The sequence below is a fragment of the Pan paniscus genome, chromosome 8 (genome assembly GCF_029289425.2).
Source record: "Pan paniscus chromosome 8, NHGRI_mPanPan1-v2.0_pri, whole genome shotgun sequence".
Lineage (NCBI taxonomy): Eukaryota > Metazoa > Chordata > Mammalia > Primates > Hominidae > Pan > Pan paniscus.
Window position 1 is genome coordinate 145,705,683 of NC_073257.2, and position 15,025 is coordinate 145,720,707.

General features: G+C 51.6%; 2 protein-coding genes and 1 pseudogene across 5 annotated transcripts in view; 1 reads left to right on the plus strand and 2 right to left on the minus strand.

Annotated features, from left to right (window-relative positions):
* LOC117978635 (uncharacterized) overlaps positions 1-2,500 on the plus strand; it is a 19,772-nt gene extending 17,272 nt beyond the window's left edge. Inside the window, exons 2-3 of the mRNA XM_034951457.3 lie at positions 254-306; positions 2,050-2,500. Of these exons, the coding sequence (XP_034807348.2) occupies positions 254-279 (26 nt within the window). The 3' untranslated portion in view covers positions 280-306; positions 2,050-2,500. The remainder of the gene's footprint in view (positions 1-253; positions 307-2,049) is intronic.
* Positions 1-13,518, minus strand: part of SYCE1 (synaptonemal complex central element protein 1) — a 23,867-nt gene extending 10,349 nt beyond the window's left edge. Inside the window, exons 1-13 of one of the 4 annotated variants that reach the window (XM_024930535.4) lie at positions 11,044-13,518; positions 5,700-5,762; positions 4,908-4,967; positions 4,484-4,558; positions 3,773-3,820; positions 3,470-3,524; positions 2,673-2,762; positions 2,363-2,426; positions 1,584-1,650; positions 1,383-1,506; positions 1,199-1,309; positions 953-1,040; positions 440-731 (exon numbers count right to left, since the gene is read on the minus strand). In XM_024930535.4, the coding sequence (XP_024786303.2) occupies positions 609-731; positions 953-1,040; positions 1,199-1,309; positions 1,383-1,506; positions 1,584-1,650; positions 2,363-2,426; positions 2,673-2,762; positions 3,470-3,524; positions 3,773-3,820; positions 4,484-4,558; positions 4,908-4,967; positions 5,700-5,762; positions 11,044-11,845 (1,770 nt within the window). In that variant the 5' untranslated portion in view covers positions 11,846-13,518 and the 3' untranslated portion in view covers positions 440-608. Of the gene's footprint in view, positions 1-439; positions 732-952; positions 1,041-1,198; positions 1,310-1,382; positions 1,507-1,583; positions 1,651-2,362; positions 2,427-2,672; positions 2,763-3,469; positions 3,525-3,772; positions 3,821-4,483; positions 4,559-4,907; positions 4,968-5,699; positions 5,763-11,040 lie in introns of those variants that run through there. The other 3 variants (XM_057299020.1, XM_003805536.8, XM_024930534.5) reach the window with 3 other exon arrangements.
* A 146-nt stretch (positions 13,519-13,664) lies between these two features.
* LOC100982888 (shadow of prion protein-like) lies at positions 13,665-14,053 on the minus strand (annotated as a pseudogene).
* Between the last annotated feature and the right edge of the window lie 972 nt (positions 14,054-15,025).

Here is a 15,025-nt window from a genome sequence, read left to right on the forward strand (position 1 = left end):
TCTTGATTGGGTCAACGCATTTCAGTGAATTTGAAACATGTATCAGATGCACATGACTTACATCCTAGTTGACTGACTCCCTGCAAGCTGAGGATTTCTATCCTCTTCCTGTCCAAAAGTGCCTGAGTTATACATTTTGTGTTCTTGAGAGCACAAACTACACAGCTAACCAGTGGGGACTACCATATGGAACCGACTGATTTTGAACCCCAGCTCACTGATCCTCATTTTTATTTATTTTTTTTAATTTCAGGGAGTCTGTGTAGTCCAGACCTGTAATGAAGGAATTGAAGAAATAATCACAAGGTATGTGTATGTGTGTATGCAGGTGGGTTCCAGACCTCCTGGGCCCACTGTGAGAGCGTCTCGGGCCTGCATCCCTCTGCCTACGGACCCAGAAGAAGCTGGCAGGTCCCAGAGATGAGCAATCCAGAGACCAGGAGGTTAAGGAAGCATTTATTGAAAACCTGTGATGTACCTCTGGCCCAGACCAAGAGGCAGAGTCAAGCCAAGGCTTCAATCAGTCACAGGAGACTGGGGGTCTTGGGCCCGACCCCTACTCCTCACCAGTAGACTTAGCTGAGACGGGCCGTATCAAAATAGCTCCTTTATTTCCTGAAAGCCCCTGGGCTAAGGTCGGGGTGGAGCGTGTCCTCCTGGCCTATGAGGACATCAGGCCCTGCTTGGAGTGCAGCTCCAGGTCTTTCTCCTTTTAGGGGCTTGGGACTGGCCTGCAGGAGGTTAGTGTCCAGGGTGGGACTTTACACCCATCCCCATGGCCACATGGTCCCCTCCTGCCCCATTACCACCTTGGGTGGACCCACTATGGGAAAGCCCCTCCCCATAGACCATCCTCTGAGGAGTCCCAGGTCCCCCTCCCTTGTCCTCCCGCCCCTTCCGCGGTCCCTTCAGTAGCTGTCTCTGTTCCCTGACGCCCACTTCTGGGGCTTACCACATCTCCTGGGCCAGCCTCTTCCTCCTGTGTGCTCTGGGCTTGGGCAGGGACTTGCATTCCATGCTTTTCCAGCTCTTCCTTCAGCCTGGACAGGAAGAGGTAGGATGGGGGAAGGAAGAGGAGGAAAGGGTGGAGGAGGGACAAGAGGTTTTTAAGAGTCAGAGAGACAGAAGGTGGAGAGAGGAGATACAATATCGGTCACCTTCCTGGTGGGGGTTGCGGGGACAGGGCCTCCACACGCACCTCTGCCGCTTCTGCTGCTGTTGTTGGCACTTCTGCTGCAGCTGCTGGTGGCGCTGGGCAGCAGCTGCTAGGAGCTCCTCAGCCTTCCTGTGCTCTTCCTGAAACAGCTGCCTGGGGGGGCCCAGTAGGGGGTGGTCAGCACCGGCCACTCCCTCCTCCCACCCTCTTCCCCTCCACATCTTACACTGTGGCTGCAGCCTCCTGGCTGCGGAGAAAGAGTCCCTCATCAAGGGTGGAGGGGCCCTCAGCCCCACACAGGGAACACAGCTGATGCTTCATGTCTTCCAGTGTCGCCTTGACCAGCTTCTCTGCAGCACAAAGGGGCAGGTGAGCACATGAGGGCACGTGAGGTCAGATATGGGCCATCCACCTTCCCTGGTCTCACCTTCCTTGAGCAGTTGCTCCTTGCTGCTGTCCAGGGCACAAATCTCCCTTGCCAGCCGCTCTGGCCTCTGAGGGGGCAGAAAAGAGGCCTGTCCACTCCTCTTGGCTTTCCCCCATGCCTCAAAGAAGGCTATCTGGATCTTGTTTCGTACTTACTCACTATGCCTCACTTCCAACAACTCTGCCCCTCTGTGCACACCAGCTACAGTACAGCCTCAGGGCCATGGCACTGGCCATTCCCTCCCTGTGCACTTCTGTCATCCCACATCTCTGCGGTACTGCAGTGGGGATGCTCATGGATTGTTATTTACAACAGATAAACCTGCAAGCACTGTGAGTCTTGGCTGTTTTCTGGAGGATCAGGTACCGATTTAGCTCTGCAGCTCCTCCCCACTCCCCTCTGTCCTGGTGTGACCTCCTCACTGAGCCCTTCCTTCCTAACACTCACTGTCTATTTTCTTGTTCAGTGCCTAGGATCCTCCTGGGGGACAAACACAGACTGCTTATCCTCGTTGTCTCCTTTGTGCCCGTGATGGTCCCAGACACATCCACGGACAGTGATGGAAGACTTGACCTTGGTCTCATCAGAGATCCCCCTGACCACTGAGCAGCAGGGTCACAAGGAGGTGACAAGGGACTGGATTCAGGCAATGTCGATCTTAGCACCACCAGGGCTTGCTTGGCGACTGGTTGTGGCAGGTGAGAGGAAGAAGTGACCGTTTGGGCCTGGTGCTGCTAGGGAAGATGTGGAAGGGGGAGGAGTGGCTTTGCGAGACTCACGTGGAAGTCCCAGAGGTCCTTGTGCTGGCCCATCAGATCTTCCAGCTGTTCCTCGAATGCCAACCTGGGGGCCAACCACAGGCATGAGGGGATATGGGCTGAAATCATCACCTTCACAGCCTGTTCAAGTCTGTGGTTCTTCAGGCACAGACTTTGGGGTGCTTTGCCCATGGTCTCTGCTCCACTGGGAACATCTTCACCACCTTGAACCTCCATGGCTCAGTGTAGCCAGCTTTTCTAACCCCCATCTTTGACATTATATCCCAACTACTGGCCATCCAAACCCCCTGCCTTAGATGCTAAGGTTTACCTCAGCTGTCTCTGTTTGTTCTTCTCTTCTTCAATCTGCAAGTTCAGGGCAGAAATTCTCTCCTTGCACTCCTGCAACATGGTGTGCTTCCTGGGAGAGGCGAGGCAGCCCTCAGCCATGTTCTCTTAAGCCCCAGGAGGGCACTGGGCTGGGGCTTCTGCCTCCCTCTATTGAGGCTATTTTTTCCCTCTACATTAAGGTCCTTCTCTGTAACATGTGGTAGGTAGGGAGTGACATGACCATTTGCCCCCTGGAAGTATTGTTGTCAGGTTAAGAGAGATTAATGTGGACATGGTCAGGTGAGCAAATGCACACACATCTTAGTAGCATCTCGTTTTCCCAAAGAGCTGAAATCTCAGTGTGCCAGGGCCTGGGGCCTCTGGTAACAAATGAGCTAAATCAGGAGGTGGAGAAATGGATGGACAAATCGATGGGTGGATGAAAAGATAATGGATGAATGGAGAGAGAATGGACAAATGGTTGGCTCAATGCCTAAATGAACAGACAGATGAGTGAATAGACATCCAAGGAGTATGACAAAGAGTAAAAGGCAAAAAATAAAAACCAGCTGAAGAAATTTAATTGATAATTTAGCAAATGAATGTCTTGCCATTGAGAGAGTTACCCTTAACACTACTGCCAGCTGTTGGAGCCGAAGGGGAAAGACATTCTTTGGACTCTCCATTGTTTAGAGGGAAACAATGAGAGCTGTGGGTCTCAGATTCATCTTCCTGCCTCTTTCTGCTCTACCAGAATAAAGAGGTAGTGCACAGTTAGGCTCAGCTGGAAGCTCTTACCTGTGTGCCTCACTTTCCTTTTCCTGGCAATGCAGCCGGAGGATCCTCAGGGTCTCTGTAGGGAGAGCAACAGGGCCCTATGAGAACCTGTCAACGTATCGGGTTTTGGCAGGGGGAACACAGCCAGATCATGTCAGGTCTGTGGACACCTGATTGAGCTTTAACATTTACTACATGTCTGGTGGAAGCCACAGGAGAGAGGCAAGCTGGGACAGGTTTCAAAAGGCTTCAGCTGCCATAGGGAGAGTGGGCTTCTGTGGGTTGGCAAAGGCACATGCCTGGAGACAGGGGAGCGGCAAATACCTTGTTTTTTGCTCAAGATCTCCTTCAGGTGTACTTTCTCTCCATGCACTAGAAAACAGTGACACATTTTGGCATCAGGGACTATGCACTGCACCCTCAGGGATGGGGCTTGCTCACGGTCACATGGGAAGTTGGGCACAGCCTTGGCCCCAACCCAAATGTGAACCACTTGAGGTGAGCCCCTCCCTACCCTCTGGTGCCCACATTCCCTGTAAGCACCAAAGGGCCTTCACATTTACAGAGGGTGGCTGTGAGGGCCCTGGAGGATGCCCATGCTTTTACATGGGGAGGAGAGAAAAAATACCAACACCCATGAAGTGGGATAAGGGCTATAAAGAAACACATCAAATAGGATGGGGCATGTGACCAGATGGAGGCAGGGTGCCATCTTTAAATGGGATGATTGGGGAATGCCAGTCATCCTGTCTGGGGACATTCTAACTTAGAGCTGATGATGTAAGGAAAGAGGAACCTGTATTATCTGAGGAAGCACAGACAGCGTCTGGCAAAAGCCCTGAGGTGGGAATGAGGTTGGAGGGTGTTTCCTGAACAATCCCACAAGCAAAGAGGAGAGGGGGAGATTGGCAGGACATGAGGCTAGAGAGGGTACGGGACCCTTGGCCATGGCAAGGATGCTGATCATCTGGAATACAGGGTTAGGGGAGGCTTAAGACACTGTGGGGACCTCTGGGTGACCCCCGGCTCTCTTACGCAAGTCCAGTTCCTTCTGCAGGGCCTCACAGATGGTCCAGGCCTCTCCTAGGTCTTTATTGGCTTTCTTTTTTGCTTCACCAAAGAGCAGAAAAACATTGTGTGAGTGCAGCCTCTATTCTCTTGCCAACAGTGACATTTCTCATTTGCCTTCAGGTAAATCTATAGTGGCCTAGATTTTATAGAGTAGGAAACGAGGCTTCCAGCTCTCCTTGCCAGGCTCTGCTGATAGCAGGGCCAGGATCATGGGCATGTAACTATGGCAGTCGCATGCTGAAATGCCCTCTACTTAATTTAAGGCTCTGCTGTTGCTGTTGTGAATAACCAGTAACTTTGGAACAAGGGACGCTGCATTCTCACTTGGCACTGAGCCCCGCAAACCATGTAGCTGGTCCTAGCTGGCAGCCAAGGACCCTGAACTCACCTTGCTGGACCTCATTAATCCGGTTAATCAGGACCTCAACTCGGGGCTCTAGGCTTCCCACTGCAGGGAGGAAAGGAGGTTGAGTTGACAGGGCAGGCAGAGGTGGGGCGGTTGCCAGCCTTGTGTCTCTGCTGCTTTCACGCAACACAGATCTATTGAGTACCTCCTGCAAGCAGGTGCTCTGTGGGGCCCTCACGGGGCTCACATTCTGGGTGGGCAAGACTGGGAACAGACACAATAAGATACTGAATGGGGCTGTGGTAACCGTGTTCAAGAGAAATAAAGTAGGGCAAGGGGGGCTAAAGAGCAAAGGAGTGGGAAGTGCTCCTGAGATATGGGAAGGTATCATGAGGGCCCCAAATCAAGCGGTGGGGGGGCAGGCCCTGCAGCAATTTGGGTGGGGTTGGGAGGTAGTCAGTGCAAAGACCCATCATGAGGTGGGAACATGGCTGGCAGGAGCCTAGCGAGCAAAGAGGGAGTAGCGGGTGAGGGGGAAGGAAGGGAAGTGAAGGTGGCAACTTCTGAATCTAATGGACTGCAGTGGAGCCAGATGGGTGACCAGCGAGAGGTTTGGGACAGGGTTTTGGGAACACATTTTGCCTTCTATACCCTTTTGCTTCTTTAATTTTGAATCATGGGGCCCTATTTTTAGTTTAAGTAATTAAGTTTTAAAAGAAAGAGAAGGTGAAGAGGATTATTTCCCAAATTCGTACATTGTGGGGCCTGAAATTAAACCCACATCTGTCTGGCCCCAAACCTCAGGCTGTGCCTCACACAAAGGAGACACATGACCTTTCTGCAGCTTTTGCACCATTTCCATCAAGTCTTCAATTTTCTGTGAGGACGTGTCCTGCCCTGTGGAGACAAAACCAAACATTTCAGAATCAAGCAGGGCGAGAGGCCACCCCTGGGCTGAGACTGAGGTAGGCTGAGGGCAGGTCTCCAGCCAGAGTGGTGCCCCTTCTCCTTGTCCTGAGGTGGACAGTACACTAGATGAATCGGGCTCCTCCATGGTCAGCTTTTCCCTATAAGGTAAAATTATACCAGATATCCTCTTTGTAAAACTCTGGGTGAGGGCAGGGGTGCACTCTCACTGCTGAGGCTGTTCAAAGTAAGGTCAAAGCTCCTGATATAATTCAAGAAAAAAAATGAGGGTATAAAAAACTGGAGCAAGGAGTCAAAAATCACTGTAACTGGCAGATGACATAATCTAGGAAGTTCTTAGAGAGTTTTCTACAAAACCATAAGGATTAGTAACAAAATGCATTAAGATGTTAGGTTAAAAACATACATAAATACAAACAAACTTTCCTACATACAACCAATACTAACCCTGAAATTTCCCCATAAAATATTTCATGTTAATTTTTTATAATCACTATTGGAAGCTATTTTTAACATTAAAATTAGTAGATCTAAGAAATTACTATTTATGGCATTAACATTGTGAAAGGAAAATAAATCTTTTTATAAATAAATCTTTGAAAATAAATCAATTCAAAGTCATCCCTCTGCTCACTGAGATAAATGCATATCCAATTTTGTAAAATTAATATCTGAAAATAATTCAGTCATCCTTCTTCTTACTCAGATAAATGCATATCTGATTGCCTCCTTTGGAAAGGCTAATCAGAAACTCAAAAGAATACAACCATTTGTCTTTTATCTACTTATGACCTTGAAGCCAACCCCCCTGCTTCAAGTTGTCTCATCATTGCTTTGAGTTGTCCTACCTTTCCAGATCGAACCAATGTTCATCTTACATATGTTGATTCGTGTCTCATGTCTCCCTAAAAAGCATAAAACCAACCTGTGCTCTGACCACCCTGCCACCCTGGGCACAGGTCATCAGGACCTCCTGAGGCCGTGTCACAGGCATGCATCCCTAACTTTGGTAAAATAAACTTCCTAAATTGGCTGAGACCTGTCTCAGATTTTTGGGTTTCACATTTTGGCAACCACAAAGGGATTCTGAGTAGAGGTGCCCCTGACCTTTGACAAATATCCTATCAGTGCTTGCTAGCAGCTTGAGCTATCTTTATGGCTCAAACTAATATGACAAGTTGCTGAGTTCTGGAAGTCCCCCGTCCAGGGAATCCCTCATTTCCCAAAATTCGCTCCAGATCCAAAGTTTATTTTTCTAATCAACTCTACTCTTTTTTTGGAGTTTTACTTGCTTCCAACAAGGAAGGCAAGTTTTCCTGCTTCCATGAAAGTTCCTTTCTGGAGTTTGAACTCGCTCCCAACAAGGAAGACAAGTTTGAGGGTTTTTTTCCTGCTTCTAAGATGATAGAGAGCAGTCTTCAGCCTAAGACCCATCCCTAGGTAAGTAACTGAATTGGGGTTTGTCTTGGCTAAAGGTAAAATTAACCAGCTGGTCTTAATTTTTCCTTACCATTAGAGTGTCCAGTAACCATACAAGTTGTGTGATCATTTGTTTGTTTTGCTTAACTGGTATTTTTGTTGTTGTTGTTTCTTTCTGTTTTTGTTGTTTTGGTCCTTTTCCTATTGGGTTTGGCCAATTCTGACTTGATCAAATCCAAAGGAAAGTTCCAAATTATGTGGAACAAGGCCTCTGAAGTGGCTAAATTCCCACCAGAAAAGGGGTGGTGGGGGAAGAAAAAACAGCCAGCCAAAGGAAAAAAGGGGGGGAAGATTTTTGATTTTGACTACTTAAGGGGATTTATTTACATAACAAGGCCACCTTTTTGCTAGCCAGGCCAAACTGAAAGAGAAAGGATTGTCACCCCAACTGCAGTTCCATAGCTAAGGTTCTGTCTTGTTTTTTCCATGACAGCCTGGGTTTGGTTCCTAAATCAAGACCTTTCTGGTTTGATACTTGGTACTTCTGAAATAGCAGCTATTTGTCCTAGCTGAAATATGTTGATGAGATTTTAAAAATTTTTTAAAAAGAAACTCAAATGGTTAAAAGTCATCTTAATTAAAAGCTAACATCCAAGATATGTGTGTGTGTGTGTGTGTGTGTGTGTGTGTGTGTGTGTATTTAAAAGGGCTTCATGATTTTTCTTTTTTCTCTCTCCTAGGACCTTGTGTTTTTTGGGCAAAAGTTTTTTTTTCTTTTCAGTTGACTGAATGCTATTTTCTTCATTTAGTTCTGCTGTCTCTCCTTTCCCTTGCACCCTCTGCTGCATGAGGGACCTAAAATAGTTTATAATAGCCTGAGGTTCCTTAAAGAAAATGGAGAAGGCACCAGACTCCCTTTTGTGGAGAAAATTGTTTTTCCTTATGTATCCCCAAGAGTGTAAACACACAAGTTCATGTCAGCTCTTAAACTGCTTGCTTTTGTATTGTGTTACCTGATTTTTTTGTTTACTAATTATTGCAACAGAAGCTACTCCTGCATTTTTAAGGAAGAGTATATTTTAGACACTTAGAAATATTTTTTTAATGTTTTTTAAGTACACTGTAAAAGCATCCATGTGGTCGAGCCTCATAATAATTCTCCCTTTTTGGAGACCCAGGATTCAGTGTGGCCTCTTCCCAGAGCTCAGAGATCCAGTTAAAAGATAGGTAGTCACTATCTAAATAAAACTGGTCTCCTGTGATCCAACCACCTCCCACCAGGCCCCAACTCCAACTCTGGGGATTACAATTCAACATATTTGGGTGAGGACACAGATCCAAACCCTATCACAGGCCAAGGCCGAGGCATGGTTGAGAAGGCTCAGAGGCACCTGACCAAAGTTTGTAACAGTTTTGATTGACAATACCAAATTACCTTCCACTGATGTATACAAGATGCCCAGTTTTTCATTTTTACCAATCACCTATGTTTCCAAATGTGTTTATCTTTGTCAACCAGATATGCAAAATTAAGGTGTCTCCTTACAAACTTTCTGATAGTAAATATCAAAAGTTTGGGTGCATCTTATTTTCTAAGACTATGTCCTAAGTAATTCTGGATATGGCTAATGGGCAAGGTGTTCATCACTATATTGTTTATAATAGTGAAAAACTGGAAGAAGCCTAAATATGCCTTAGGGGATTTGTTAAATAAATTATAGCACATACACAGGATGAAATCATTTACAGCCATTAAAAATCATGCATACATGCATAAGGCCAGGCTCAGTGGTTCACATCCATAATCCCAGCACTTTTGGGAGGCTGAGGCAGGAGGACTGCTCGAGCATAGGAGTTCAAGAGCAGCCTGAGCAATGCAGCAAGACCCTATCTCTACAAATAAAAAATTTAAAAAAATTATCTGGGCATGGCGACATGCACCTGTGATTCCAGCTACTCAAGAGGCTGAGGTGGGAGAATCTCTTGAGGCCAGGAGGTCAAGGCTGCAGTGAGCAGTGATTGTACCACTGCACTCCAGCCTGGGCAACAAAGCACAATCTCGTCTCAAAAAAAAAATCAAGCATAAAGTTTTGTGAAATGCTTATTTTTGAGTTTATGGAGTCCCCTCATTTTGGTCTCACCTGAAATCTTACAAAAATTACTGCTCATAAATTTTTGCATTAAGTTTTAAATTATTCAAGTAATTGGCATGTGTGAAAAAGCATGAAGAAAAAATTGAGACACCAACATTCCCTTTCCCCAGTCATTCCCCTTTCTAGTAATAACAGCAGCCAGTTAGGTGAAGACTAATAGACCTTTTACTAAAATGTATCTAGTGTCACTGACGCTAGATAACATCCCTACTTCCTTTTTAAAACAGATAGACTAAAACTGGAATCTTGTCCTTTAAATTTCTTCTGTAGCTGGTCACTATAGACTGAATGTTTGTGCCCCCATCCATAGTCCGTATGTTGAAATGCTAACCCCCTAGTGTGACTGCATTAGGAGGTGGGGCCTTTGGGAGGTGATTAGGTCATGAGAGTAGGGCCCTCAGCAATGGGATTAGTGCCCTTATAAGACCAGAGAGGTCTGCAGCAACTTCCCCAACATGAGGACACAATGAGAAGACAGAAGTCTATAGCCAGGAAGCAGGCCCCCACCAGACGCTGAATTGCACCTTGATCTTGAACTTCTAGCCTCGAAAACTGTGAGAAATAATGGCATTTCTGTTGTAGCAGTTTGAACTAAGGCACAAGTGACATTGGTTAAAACTTATCTAAATATACTAGGTTATGTGAGGAACATGGAGCCATGATACTGAAAGGCTAGCACACTGGCGGGCCAGCAGGTGCTTAATGAAAGGGATACGTTTGCGTCTGTCCTGTTTACTTGCTTTGTCCTTCGCTGGGGCTTTCACTGTGCCACATCTCACTGTAGGGATGCTTTCTGTGCTAAGCTTGTTTCAGTATTCAAACCTTCATTTTGTAAGAACACGACAGAGCACCTGCCATGGCATTCACGCAGGTAGGGCTGGAGGCAGCCACTGACGTTTGTTAATTGCAGCGTTTTAACTCAAGGGGGACAGATGATCTCAGGACAGAGTGACAAGCTGAGTGACAGCAGGAGGGACGTCACCGTACAATTCTCTCCACTTTTCTGTAAGTTTGAAAATCCTCACAAAACACCCAGAGGCACACAGTGTCCTGAAGTGGAAACGGCCAGGACAGTGTCCTTTCTCTTTGTTGAGCTGCAATTTCTGGACTTCTGTACAACTCTGACCAGCTGCCTGTCCCTCCCTTCCCAGGGTGAGGTAGGAGCCACTATGGCAGGTCGGGGTCAGGGAGAAACAAACGGGGGATCTGCGTGGAGTCGGCCTCCCCCGGCTCCCCGGGGCGTCGGGATGCTGGGTGGGGGGTCCCACTGTCAAGAACCAGTTTAGTGCGACTGGGAAATCTGGTCACTTGCTGGTTCTAGGGAGAGGAATGTGGAATTAGGAATTCCCTTGGGATTGGGAGCGTCAGGAAAATGTCCTTTTTGTTTTAAGAGGTGTGTATGTAAAGTCTGTGGGACAACGGGAAGGGATGTCTTTTGACTAATTACCTAAACCAAAATTGGAGCAACTATGATAACAGTTCAATGCTTTAAGACAAAGTGGGGGGTGTGCGGGCAAGCACTCCCTCATCTTGGCCGAAATTTTTCTGAAGAAACCCGCTAAGTCTCAATCAGCAGCATCAGGACTGACAGGAAGAAGCAGCCGCCACCCCCGCCCCAACCCTGCCCCGCCTCGGCGAGGTCAGACCCTCACACACAGTTCCCTGCCTCCCACCACTACCTCCGGCCTTCTCAGCCCTGTCCATGGCTCCTGCGGTGGGCTCGGCCTTCGACGTCAGGGACCTCCCCGCCATTTCCTCTCGGCTCGCCAGCGAGGGTGCCCCGGGAGGGAGCCTCCAGTGGTGATTGGAGCAACCGCTGCTGGGGGCAGGACTCCAGGCAGCGCGCCTGCGCAATGCACTCCTGCGCGCGCCTGGAGATGTGAGGTAATTCTCCCGCAGGCCTGCCTGGCAGCTAGTGCGCATGCGTAAAGGCGCGAGGGCAACAAACGCGGCGGTAAGCCCGCCAGGGCCATGTGCGGCCGTCCAGGCTTGCGATTGGCCCGCTGCCGGGTGCCCCCGCGCATGTGCGCTGGCTTCCGAGGGGGACAGGCCCTGGTTCTGGAGGCCCTCCCCACCAACGAGCAGTACGCATGTGTAGCGCCGAAGCTTCCTGTGAAGTGTGCGTGTCTGACGGATGACTCCACAAGGCGCTGTGGCCCCGGTGGCCTCATGAGGTTGCGGCTCTGCGGGACCACACCGCCGCGGGAGTGCACGGGCCCCAGCGAGTGAAATCTGCGGCAGCCCCCGCCGGGCCCGCTGTTCCTGCGCGCGCAGAGGAGCGTAGCCTGCCCCTAGGCCGCGTTCCCGTGAGCTCCATGCCCACAGTGGCCGAGGCCGGCCACAAGCCCACGGTCCCTTCTGCACGGTCCCTGCCGCGCTGGGGACACCGTGGAGGCCCAGAGGGCCCTGGGAGGAGGGAGGAGGAGCCGAGGCTTTCTGGAGAACCCAGCCCTTCACCGGCCAGGGGAGGACGCGATGCATCGCGACTGGTTGTGAAGAGCCAGGGGAAGAACTTTACCATGCAGGTGAGTGGGAGACATCAGAACACCTGCCTGTCCTAAACACGAAGCCTCGAATCCTAACCTATAAAAGGTTACCTTAGGGTTTAGGGTTAGGGCTACAGATTAGAGCTAGGGATTAGAGCTAGGTTTGGGGTTGGGGTTTGTGTTAGGGTTGGGATTAGGGTTTAGGGGCTAGAAGTTAGTTTTGGGGTTAGGAGTGGGGTTAGAATTAGGGTTTGGGGTTAGTGTTAGGGGTAGGGGAAGGATTGGGGTAGGATTAGGGTTGGGCTAGGGTCGGGGTAGGGGTAGGGTTTTACGGTTAGGGTCAGGGTTTTAGTGTTGGGGTTAGGGTATTAGGGTTAGGGTTTGGGATTAGGGTTTGGGGGCTAGGGGATTAGGGTCAGGGGTAGCGGTTAGGGTTTGGGATTTGGCTAAGGTTTGTAAGGGTTAGGGGTTAGGGTTTTAGGGTAGGGGATAGGGGTTAGGGTTACATGTTGGGGTTGGGATTAGGGTTAGGGGTTACAGTTTAGGGTAAGGGGTTAGAGTTAAGGGTTAGGGTTAGCATTAGGAGTTATAGTTGGGTTAAGGGTTAGGGCTTAGGCTTAGTGTTGTTATGGTTAGGGTTAGCTTCAGGGTTCGGTGTCAGGGGTTAGGGGTGGGGTAGTGGTAGGTGTAGGGGTAGTGTTGCGGGTTACGGTTTGTGGTTACGGTTCGGGTTAGGGTTTTAGGGGTTGGGGTAGGTTCGAGTTTGGGTTCGGGGGCTAGGTTTATGGCTAGCATTAGGGTTAGGGGTTAGGTGTAGGAGTAGGGGTTGAGGTTATGAGTTGAGGTTAGGGTTAGGGGTCAGGGGTCCAGTCAAGGGTTGGGGTTGGATTTAGGGGTTAGGGCTAGATTAGGGGTTAGGGTTAGGGGTTTGTGTTGGGGTTGGGTTGGAGGCTTGGGTTCAGGGTCAAGTTTAGGGTTGGGGCTAGGGCTTAGGGTTATGGGTTAGTGTTAGTGGTTAGGGTTAAGGTTTAGGCCTAGGGTTTAGTGCTTGAGGTAGGGGTAGGTGTTAGGGTTTAGGGTTAGGGGTTAGGGTTAAGGGTTAGTGTTTTGCGTTAGTGGTTAGGGTTAAGGGTTATGGTTAAGGGTCAGCGTTAGGGTCAGGGGTTAGGGGTAGGGGTTGTGCTTAGTTTTAGGGTTAGTGTTCCTCGATGGATGGTTTTCCTGCTTGGGAATGTTCCTGGGCTGTGAGATCCACTCTTCTGGGCAGGTGGTTAGCACCTAACGTTTTCCCCTCACTTCCCCCCAAATTCTTAAGTCCTTTGGTCCATTTCATTACTTCTTTTGGGGAGGGCCTGATTCCTCAGGGCCTCAGTGGCAGAACCAGCCTGCGGTCACCTCCCTGCCCATGGGTTACCACGGCCCCTGGGCAGGCGAGGGGAGCTCGGGTGGCTTGGGTTCCTGGCCTTGGCACCTCCCTTTGGGCGGCGCTGGAGCGTGGCTGGGCTATTGGTACAGGAGCCACAGGCCACTGCCTTTTTGGCTGAGGGGACCCTAACATCCTGGAGCGGGTGGGGCAGGGCCCATGGTCTCCTCTAGGTGGGAGGTGGGAGGCTGAGGCAGCATGGGCAGGCAGGTGGATGGCGAGGCGGCATGGGCAGGATGGTGGATGGCGGGTCCACAGGGACAGCCACCAGCTCCTGCACCCACTGGGACTCCAAGACTGTGGGCAAGGGAGGAAGGGGGAGCCCAGGCCGGAGGATCCTGGGGGACGGTGCGGCCTGGGGGCCAGATGTGGTCCCCGAGCCCAGCCAGACCTAGGGCCGCAGCAGCCCCAGGGCACCGAGGGCGCCACCCAGCCCGACACAGAGGCACAGGCCACGCGTGGGTCCAGCGCCTGAAGTCCGCATACAGTAGCTGTAGATGCCGAGCCAGTCCTGTTGCCTCCGGGAACCCAGTCCTCCTCGTCCTCCAGGCTGCATTCCCCGGGTCCCACGGCCGTTCTCCAGCCTGAGCCCGCCGCCCCGGCCGCAGCCATGCGCAGGGAGGAGCCCGGGGCACCATAGCACAGCGCCGGCCTCACACACACCCTCAAGGCCCCTCTCAAGCCCCCGCGGAGCCCTCCGCGGCCGCACGCAGAGGAAGGCGGCTGCCCGTAGCAGAGCCCAGCCATTCGCGGGTGCCCAGTTCATCTTCATGGGGCTAAACCTGCGGGAAGAGAGGGAAAGGGCCCTTAGTTTCCATGGAGATCGGGTGCCCAGGGGCGGAGGGCTCAGGGCTGGAGAGCAGAGGGACCCTCGTCTTTTGTGGGATCAGGGTGCCCCCAGCATCTTGGAGGCCCACTGAGGCCTGGGGGGCGTGGTTTAACCTCTAGCATCAGGGACTTAGGCCTAGGGGAGGCGCTGGGAAGTGGCGGGTGGGGCAGGAGGGTTCTGCACCTGAAGGTTGTGCACCTGGATTGGGGGCGTAGAAGCGGGGCAGGAGCGCCGCGTTGGGAGCGTCCAGGCCTGGGGGGGCGTCCAGGCCCTGGGCTGGGGGTGCAGGCCTGGGGAAGGGAGCTCTGCACGCGTTGCTGGGATGTGGGGGGCGGGGGGAGGCGGCATGGGGGGAGGGGCATTGTGTTTGGAGGATGCCGTAGCGGGGACCAAGAGCTGGCTCAGATCGGGGTCTGGAGCGGGGACGGGCCGTGCCTGGGCCTGCTGCCCACCTTTGGGGCCAAAGCCTGGGTGCGGGCCTTGCGGATGCTACGGAGGACAAGCGGCTGCTGACACCGTGCGGACTCCGCCCCAGCAGACCCGTACCCCAGGGACAGTCCCTTTTGCGCGTGCCTCGTGCTCCATGCCGTCCCCGGCCGCCTAGTTCAGCAGCTGGCGGCGGACGGGCCGGGGTCGAGTCGCGGGGCGGCGTCCGGACGCGGCTGTGCGGGCGACGGCTGCATCCCCTCCCCGCGCCGCCCCTCGCTCCCGGCCCCGTACCCGCCCCAGCCTCCCGGCCTTACCCGCCACGGGCCTCGGTTGGAACCACACGCTGGAGTATCCGCCCAAGGGGCCGCGGTCGGCGGGAAGGAGCGGGCGGGCGGCGGCGCGGACACTCAGCCGGAGCGCGGAGCCGCGGCGCCTGGGTTTTGCGCGAGGCCTCCGCCCTGGGATTGGGGCGGGCAGTCGCGGAGGCGCATCCC